At 40.3% G+C, this 9765-nt stretch overlaps 1 protein-coding gene across 1 annotated transcript; it reads right to left on the bottom strand.

Moving 5' to 3' along the window:
- Positions 1 to 3968: 3968 nt before the first annotated feature.
- LOC114270351 (putative carboxylesterase 2) lies at positions 3969 to 7301 on the bottom strand. Its single transcript, XM_082922062.1, has 2 exons — positions 6864 to 7301; positions 3969 to 4618 (listed from the first exon to the last, which is right to left on the bottom strand). Exons 1-2 carry the CDS (start codon positions 7248 to 7250, stop codon positions 4037 to 4039), a joined length of 969 nt encoding a protein of 322 aa, XP_082778188.1. The 5' UTR covers positions 7251 to 7301; the 3' UTR covers positions 3969 to 4036.
- Positions 7302 to 9765: the final 2464 nt, after the last annotated feature.

Raw genomic sequence — 9765 nt, 5'->3', positions numbered from 1 at the left:
ACTTGGCTTGCAGTGATGAGACTCCTAGTATGACTCTGCTAAGGAGAGTTAGAGTCCTACTGGGATTGTGCAAACCATCTCACTTGGTTGGTAGTGAGTAAGAGTATGACTCCTAGGAGGACTCTGCTAAGGAGAGTAGAGTCCTACTAGGATTGTGCAAAACTATCTCACTTGGTTGGTAGTGAGTAGGGTGTGTGATTCCTAGGAGGACTCTCATAGGGAGAGTTGGAATCCTACTAAGATTGTGCCAAAGTAAAATCTGTAAAAGCTCATGACCAGACCTTTGTACAGGTATCCCAATTCTTACTCTAGAATATACAGAGCTTATTGTCTATTGTCTAGTTGCTGACTTAGACATCGGAGGGGTTTCCGGTACACACCCGCTGGTTAACTCACGTTTGTGTTTTCAGGTGGCAAAGCAACGTTGTTCAAAGGAGTGCAAACTTGATCAACAGGATCATACGAGAAGAATTATTTCGTGCTCGTACAATTGGCGCCGTCTGTGGGAATTTCATAAAGAGAAAAACTTCTTGATCAAGTTTTTCTCTCTAGTTGAAAGCAATGGATTATTTCGTGCTCGTACAATTGGCGCCGTCTGTGGGAATTTCATAAAGAGAAAAACTTCTTGATCAAGTTTTTCTCTCTAGTTGAAAGCAATGGCGCACAATGAAGACTTGCCGCAATCTGCTATTGATGGGCAAACACCGGAAGGGAGTGAGAGGCGCGAAGGTTTACCTTCTATCCCACCCATGGCAGAATTAGATCCCCAGCGAAGGAATCCGCGGAGAGAAGCAAGAGAAAGACATGGCTCAAGTCCACACCGCTCTCAAAGCCCTAATAGACAGACGCGGAAGATGGATCCTCAGGTTCTCGAAGATCGCGTAAGGGAGCAAGACGAAGTAATAAAAAGAATGGCGGCTGACATAGAGACGATGAAGCACCAGATAAAAGGCAACACACACTCTTGCCACTCAGAAGATCGTGACAGACAAGTCACACTATCACAAACTGAAAGTAGAAGCCTCAGGTCGAGCGATACACAATTAAAGACTTCCAGGACACGCTACTCCAGGCCTGAGAGAATGAAGATTGAAAGGGCTCGAAGGAGAAAAGACACTTAGGCTCGCAACCCTCGCAGAGTCTTTGCACTACAACGATTGGTTCCTAGAACACAGGGGAGTGTCGAAGTTGGAATTCCAGCCACGCCTTGCCTATGAACCAGCAGACAAAGTGTTAGCAAGGTTGTAGAGCTCACCGTTCGTTCCGACAATGGAGAACGCATCATTACCCTTAGCCTTGGTGACCTGGGTTTAACGTGGTTTGAGAGGTTGCCAAAAGGTAGCACAGCTTCGTGAGCGCAACTAGCGGAGGCATTTGTGACCGGATTCAGAATGAACACCAAGGCGGAGTTTGGTACAAACAACGATGTCGAGCAGAACACCTTCGACAAAAGTTAGCACAGTTGACAAGAAGGAGTAACCAAGTAAAAAATCTTTGCCCAACTGGAGGCAAAGTGGGTTGGAAGGATTGACTAACTCTTTCTAAATAAAATCAGAGTTGGCCGGAATAACCAACTTTGAGCTCTCTTCAGCTAGGATTAGGATCTGGGCTGAAGAGGTTGGTTGGAAAAACCAACACTTCTCCTAAGCCGAGGATAAGGATCCAGGCTGCAGAACGTTTGGCTGAAAAAACCAAACACTTCGCTCAGAGTTGGCCGGAATAACCAACTTTGAGCTCTCTTCAGCTAGGATTAGGATCTGGACTGAAGAGGTTGGCTGGAAAAACCAACACTTCTCCTAAACCGAGGATAAGGATCCAGGCTGCAGGAAGTTTGGCAGGAATGACCAAACATTTAGCTCTTTTTCAAGCCGAGATAAGGATTCGCGCTGAAGAAGGTTGGCAGGAATAACCAACATTTAGCTCTCCTAAGCCGAGATGAGGATCTAGGCTGCAGGAAGTTGGCAGGTTTGACCAACAAAATTTTTGAACTCTTTGGCCGGGATGATGGTTACTTCGGCCAAAGCAGGTTGGCAGGTATGACCAACAAAATTTTTTAAACTCTTTGGCTGGGATGATAGTTACCTTGGCCAAAGCAGGTTGGCAGGTTGCTTTGGCAGGTATGACCAACAAATTTTTTTGAACTCTTTGGCTGGGATGATGGTTACCTCAGCCAAAACAGGTTGGCAGGTATGACCAACAAATTTTTTTTTTTGAACTCTTTGGCTGGGATGATGGTTACCTCGGCCAAAGCAGGTTGACAGGTATGACCAACAAAATTTTTGGAACTCTTTGGCCGAGATGATGGTTACCTCGGCTAAAGCAGGTTGGCAGGTTTGACCAACTAACTTTTGAACTCTTTGACCGGGATGATGGTTGCCTCGGCCAAAGCAGGTTGGCAAGTTTGATCAACAAAATTTTTGAACGGCCAAAGCAGGTTGGCAGGTTTGACCAATAATTTTTTTCCTGGACCGAGATGGTTATCTTGGCCAAAGCAGGCCGGCAGGGTTAGTAAAACCGAGTTAGTCTGCTCAGTGAGACACATAAAGAACGATTCGCCATACGATTGGAAACTCGAAGGATATATACGTTGAAGGCAAAAAAGCAAGGCTATTCAAATTTTCGGCATGACGGTAGTAATAGGAGAACGAGGATTTTGGGGGCACGCCATGTATCCTGGGAATGACATCGTACCAGATTAGTGGAAGGACATGTTGAGCAACTGACAAGGCTTATTAGGGGCCGAACAAACTTTTTAGCTTGGCAGAGTGGGGGCGTTCTTAGCTCGGCTGGAGGAAAAATAATTCCAATTATGCTACGCAGATGGAATTAAGGGGCAATTGAGAGGGTAATTTGTAAACAAATTGGGCCGAGCTAGGAAGAGTCTTCTTTGGGAGCTGGGCCGCATAATGGGCCGAGATAAGGGCCGAAGTATGAACGACGGGTAGCTCGGTTCCTTTTTATCTGAGTACCAAACTGGGCAAGGGCGTTGACCAAGCTACCTAAATACTAGGCCCAAGGGTTGACTGTGGTGTTTGGTAAGACAGATGGCCAAGCTAGGTATAGCTCGGTCGATGCTTCTATTCCATTACTTAGTTGAGCACAGAGCCGAGGAAAAGATGACAACCGAAGTAAAGAAAGTTCTGTAACAAACCGAGGTAACATCAATGGCGAGGGCTGAGCTGTGTATAGCTCGGCAGGGTGGCATTCGATAGATCGGCTTTCGATCACACGGTCCGAATGGCAGAGGACCGAGATAAGGCAGTTCGGTCAGGAATGTATAACCGAGGTAAATGGGTTCAGCCATCTCACTTGGCTTGCAGTGATGAGACTCCTAGTATGACTCTGCTAAGGAGAGTTAGAGTCCTACTGGGATTGTGCAAACCATCTCACTTGGTTGGTAATGAGTAGGAGTATGACTCCTAGGAGGACTCTGCTAAGAAGAGTAGAGTCCTACTAGGATTGTGCAAAACTATCTCACTTGGTTGGTAGTGAGTAGGGTGTGTGATTCCTAGGAGGACTCTCATAGGAAGAGTTGGAATCCTACTAGGATTGTGCCAAAGTAAAATCTATAAAAACTCATGACCAGACCTTTGTACAGGTATCTCAATTCTTACTCTAGAATACACAGAGTTTATTGTCGATTGTCCAGTTGCTGACTTAGGCATCGGAGGGGTTTTCGGTACACACCTGCTGGTTAGCTCACGTTTGTGTTTTCAGGTGGCAAAGTAACGTTGTTCGGAAGAGTGCAAACTTAATCAACAGGATCATACGAGAAGAATTATTTCGTGCTCGTACAACAGCACACAGAAAGTTTCGAATACAGAAGGTAGAGATATATAGATATAAGAACAATGATACATAACTCTAATTCAAGAATTCTAAATAGAGCTCTAATGAATTGGTAAATCAAAAGAAAATAAAAAGTAACAATAATTACACATGGACTAGTGCCACATAATTAGGGCTCCTTTTAGCTGCCAAACATTTTTGTAGATATAATTATTTTGAATTACATCTGTGCTTTATTCTATAAAATTCATTTTGCGCCCGTAGTACAGCTATATGACTCTTGATTTATGAAAGACGCCAAACTGTTGATCATCTTGAGAGCCTTCTCACACCATGGATTGAAGATGTGGAAAACATGATCTTCACCCTCTATCTCCACATACTCCACCTTCCATTGCCACCCGCTTTTCACCAATGACTCATAGTACAGCTTCCCTCTATCTCTCAATATGTCCTTTCCAGCAACACAAACAATAACCCGGTCACAACACAACCCGGAAAGACTCGGGGATCCATCCACAAACGGGTTAATAAGCGGGTCATCATTTCCTTTATCCGACGGGCAAACAAACCCCCACCAACAATCCACCATAGCTTTCCTTATCGGATCCGTGACCTCGGATCCAATCGGCACCTCCCCCCAAAAATACGGGTGGATCATTAAAATACCATGAAACTTCAAACCTTGGATCGGCTCTGACCCGACCCGGATCGCAATATGGTGTGAAATATTGGCCCCAGCACTATCCCCTGCCAAGAACACTTTGTCAAAGTCAACGTTATCTTTCAGCCAATCCTCCGCCCCACAACCGCCGGAATGGGAAGCAACCTATTTGTAAGATAAATTGATAGAGAGAGAGAAAATAAATTATGTATATATTGATGTATTGAATATTACTTACAAGGGGAATGCACTCTCTTTTATAGAGAGAATTTGAGCATTGGATGCCCACCGAAAGTGTGATGCATTGTACATGCATTGTACATTATAAAATATAAAGCTAAAGCTATACACTAACATGATATAAAGCTAAAGCTATACACTAACAGACATAATCATACACTAGCATGCTAAAGCTAATCATACACTAACAGCCCCCCTCAAACTCAAGGAGGATAGGTACTAGCCAACTTGAGTTTGGAGAGAGTAACAAAACAGGAAAAATCGGATAGAAGACACTGTATGGTCGTGTCGAACCGTTGGTGAAGACATTGTATGGTTGTGTCAGACTGTTGTAGGAGCTAACCGGAATCAATGTCGGGACAGTTTACGGGGTCATGTCGGACCGTTGTAGAAGCTGATCGGAATCAATGTCGGGACAGTTTACGGGGTCATGTCGGACCGATGTAGAAGCTGACCGGAATCAATGTCGGGACAGTTTACGGGGTTATACATATATCATGGTGAGCATGGTTATACACCATGCTCACCATGATATATGTATAAATGATATATGTATAAGAGTTTGGAGAGAGTAACAGAAAAATAGGCTGACAATTAAAAAATAGGATAGAAGACACTGTATGGTCGTGTCGAACTGTTGGTGAAGACATTGTATGGTTGTGTCAGACTGTTGTAGGAGCTAACCGGAATCAATGTCGGGACAGTTTACGGGGTCATGTCGGACCGTTGTAGAAGCTGACCGGAATCAATGTCGGGACAGTTTACGGGGTCATGTCGGACCGATGTAAAAGCTGACCGGAATCAATATCGGGACAGTTTACGGGGTCATGTCGGACCGATGTCGGGACAGTTTACGGGGTCATGCCGGACCGATGTAGAAGCTTGTGGTGGTGCACCAAGGAGGCGGCTTAGGGAGTGTGCCATGGGGTGGCTTGAGTGGTTCCCATGGTGTATAACCATGCTCACCATGATATATGTATAACCCCCCCTCAAACTCAAATAGGTGTGAAGAGAGAAACCTATTTGAGGTTGAAACAAATGGAATGTTTTTTTTTTTTTTGTGTTTTTTTTTTTTGTTTGTTTGTTTGTTTGTTTGTTTTGGGGGTGGTGGAAAAATAATAAAAATAAGAAAATAATGGAAAAAGGGATGATGCTCACCAACTGAGATGTATAATAATGAAATATTGATTAAAAAAGAAAGATAGAAAAAATAAAATAAAATAAAAAGAAGGGAGTGGGAATAGGAATCTGGAAAAGCTCACCAATGGAGTGGTAAAATAAGGAAATCTCGAGAGAGAAAAGGAATGATGTTTTTTGTTTTTTTTTTTTTTTTTGAAAAAAAAAGAAAGATAAAATAAAATAAAATAAAGTGATAATGGAGCCCACGGGTTTGTTCAAACCAACCCATGATGGTGGTGTGAGTGTTTGTCGCCGGCGCAGCAGCGGTGGAGAAAAGAATGGATATCAATCAGCATTTGGGTTGGACAGGTGGTGGTGAGAGAAGTGGCTAAGTTGGTGGGTAGGATCAAGAGAGCCAGAGATGGGTTTGTTGATTTCTTACCCCAAAAACATGTTCTATATTCCTTCTCTTGCCATGCACCGAGAAAAAGAGAAAAAGAGTTGAAGTGTGTGTGTATCCTTTTTTTTTTTTTTTTTTTTTTTTTCAATCAAACTGCCGAGAGAGAGCGAGAGCCAAGTTTGAATGCATGGTTTTATCAGGCAGTCATGGCTGGAGAGGAGTGAGAGTGAGATGTAGAGAGAGAAACTGGGCCGCAACAAAATTGGACTGTCTGATCATGAATCAACGCAGATCGTCAAGTGAGTATGTGTAGAAAACACCAGCGGGCAGCGAAGGCAAGATTGCCGGCCGACTGCCCGCCGGCGAGAAAGAAATATAGGCCTAAATCTTATAGCTCTGATACCATGTAAGATAAATTGATAGAGAGAGAGAAAATAAATTATGTATATATTGATGTATTGAATATTACTTACAAGGGGAATGCACTCTCTTTTATAGAGAGAATTTGAGCATTGGATGCCCACCGAAAGTGTGATGCATTGTACATGCATTGTACATTATAAAATATAAAGCTAAAGCTATACACTAACAGACATAATCATACACTAGCATGCTAAAGCTAATCATACACTAACACCATTGAAGGGCGGCGTAGGAGTCGGCGTAGGCGGTGGGAAGAGGGTGCTCTGGAGAGAGTCGGTAGTCGATGGAGACGAGGGCGATGTTGGCTTTGGAGACAAGTACGTTGAGAGAGTGGTGGTAGAAGGAATCGGAAATAGAGGATATGCAAAATGCGCCGCCGTGGAAGTAGACCACCAGAGGGAGTTTCTTGTCAGCCAGTGTGAGTTTGGGGCGGTAGAGCCTGGCGGAGACACCGGTCTCTGGTATGATCACGGTGTCTTTGGAGATAACACCAGTTTTAGGGTCGAAGGTTGCTGGGACAACATCAGTTCCGGCGAGTCTTTCGATGGTTCCATCTTTGTAGACTCTGAGGTAAGGTAGAACTTCCTTAGATAGTTGTGGTGTTGTCGAACCCATTTTTGAGAGAGAGAGAGAGAGAGAGAGAGAGAGAGAGAGAGAGAGAGTTGTAGCAAGGATTGGAATGCAAGTAAGAAAGAATATATAAGGGGAAGAATGAAGTCGGTGTTGGTTGTCACTCACTCATGTGTGGTCTCCTAAAATTTTCCGACCTAGGCGTTGTTTGGGGATAGGTTAATTTAATAATTTTTTAATTATTTAGTTAAAATATAAGTTAAAAAAATTAGTATATTTGAGATGATTTTTTAACTTTTTATGAAAAGATGTATAAAAAATAGAGAGAAAAGAGAATCTTTTACTTTTTGATATGAATTATTGACTTTTTAACTAATTTTAATAATTTTTTGATTTTTTAACTAAAAAGAAGGATTTTCAAACGAGGTTTAATACTCAAGTGAGTGTCAAGAGCTCGTGGGATGCGCGTTGACTTTCTAAATTTTTTAATCTTTTATTATTATTTTAGTTTAAGGTTAAAATATTTTATTTGGAATAGATTTTGTAAGAGAAAAAATAAAATAATTATGAATTAAATATGACATTTTATCTTATTTAATTAAAATATCATATTTTATTTTATATGACTATTTTAGCCTTAATGAGATATCCCAAACGAGTACTAAATAGTAAAGTTTTCAACATAATATTTTAGCTCTTTAGTATTTTTGAACCAAAAAAATATACAAATAATGTAGGGTGTAGTTGAGATTTTAGTGTAATTTACATGATGAATTTGAGTGACAAAATATACTTACACTTTGATATATTCTAAATTTGTTTATGATATCTATATGATAGAGATCTCCATTTAATTTCACTCAATACAACTATCATAAGTAGACAAAAATAATAATCAAAAGCTATTAAACTTTTCTCAATAAAATTTGAACCAAACACTTGACGTCATTAAATGATACTACACACCCACCAAGTGAAAGAGTCTTATTCCAAATTGAAAGAGTCTTATTCCAAATAAATATTTGTTCACGTGAATTTTTTACAAGTATTGATCATAAAATGAAATTTTCCATTTCATCTATAAAATGGATAGAATCTCAATTCATACAAAAATAGTTCACAGAATAAAAGACAACTGAAGAATCTAAAATTTTTGAGATATTGATTTGTGATTTTGTTTCAATTTTTAAACAATAAATAAAATCTCAATCAAACAATCAAAGAAAAATCAACACAATGATTTAACGTGAAAAAATTACAATTGAAACGCCTCCAATTGTGATTAGAAAAAAAAAAAAAAGAGATCAAAGCCACAAAACAATATACTAAGAAGACAAAAAAGAATTAAACAAATGTACTCTCAATTACTTAGTGAATCCACATCCGAATTGAACTGATTCTAATACGTCTTTTCCACCACCGTCTTCACTACGGAATTGTCTTGTCCAACGTTAAATCCACAACGTCGATGTCGAATCCACGACGATGAACCACTCCGGAATCTTCCAAAGCTTCAGGTTCAAGTTTCTCGGAATCCACCGAAGAACAACTCTTTCTTTTGTGAATAAAAGGAAATAAACAAACCCTTTGATGATGTTGATCTAAACTTCATAGATCCATTGACCATTCTTAAATCATCAAGGAAACACTCATAAAACTCTCTCCAATATAAAACACTTTGTATTTTCATCATCTCTGAAAATCTAGATGGCACAAACCTTAAAATGAGCAAACAACGCAATTTATAGTAAATTAGATCGCGAAAACCGCTTGAGCGCACATTTAATCATTTGAGCAGTGTGACTACAGACAGTACGAAACATATAGGTTGATTGCTCGAGTGTAACTTTCACCGCTAGAGCGGTAAAAAAATTTCTTACAAGTTCAGGCACTCTGCAAAAGTACTGAATGATCATTTTCTTCGCTCGAGCGCACAAATGATCGCTCGACTAGTCAAACGACTTCGCACAAATAACCGCTCGATCGACACTCTGCAAAAGTCGAGGGGCTGTCCATCGACCTCACATGGGCGTTGCTTTAGACCCGCCATGATTAGCGAAATGGCAAACATAAAAGAATTAAATCATAAACTCATCTGCAAGGCACAATTCGAATTGGATCTACATCTAAATATTCTTAACCTTACTGAAACAAAAGAGCGAATAAAATTACAACTGAAATGAATTTTGTTAAAGGAAATTGTCAATCACGAGAAAAAACCTAACAACAACGGTATGAGCTTTTCCTATATCTCTATTTTGGACACCTATTTCATTTTTTCAGTAGAGACTCACTTGTTTTTGTTCAATGTATTTTGTTGTGTATGAATTCTATACACATTTATATTAATTTTAAAATCCATCTTGGTTTTGGTTGTTGATGATCACGACATCCATCAAGGTTGTTAACTTGTCCATCTCTGGAACAGCCATCGAAGTAAAGGCTCAAATTGTTGTTAATTAATTTTTTAGTTGTATTGCGTGTTTTACTTAATTATAATTAATTCTGAAGTCAATACAGGTTTTAAAATTATTAATGCACTGATAAACAAAGTTTAATA

This window comes from Camellia sinensis, chromosome 3, assembly GCF_055761805.1.
Source record: "Camellia sinensis isolate YWXY chromosome 3, ASM5576180v1, whole genome shotgun sequence".
Classification (NCBI taxonomy): domain Eukaryota; kingdom Viridiplantae; phylum Streptophyta; class Magnoliopsida; order Ericales; family Theaceae; genus Camellia; species Camellia sinensis.
The sequence above is the reverse complement of the archived record's forward strand: the minus strand, read 5'-3'. Positions and strand labels throughout refer to the sequence as shown.

What these genes read in the sequence shown, in the direction of transcription:
- LOC114270351 (XM_082922062.1), bottom strand. Translation starts at nt 7,250, where the DNA reads ATGGGTTCGACAACACCACAACTATCTAAGGAAGTTCTACCTTACCTC. An exon ending in CCGCCTACGCCGACTCCTAC is followed by an intron (nt 4,619 to 6,863) that starts GCCGCCCTTCAA and finishes TCTTACAAATAG; the next exon opens with GTTGCTTCCCATTCCGGCGG.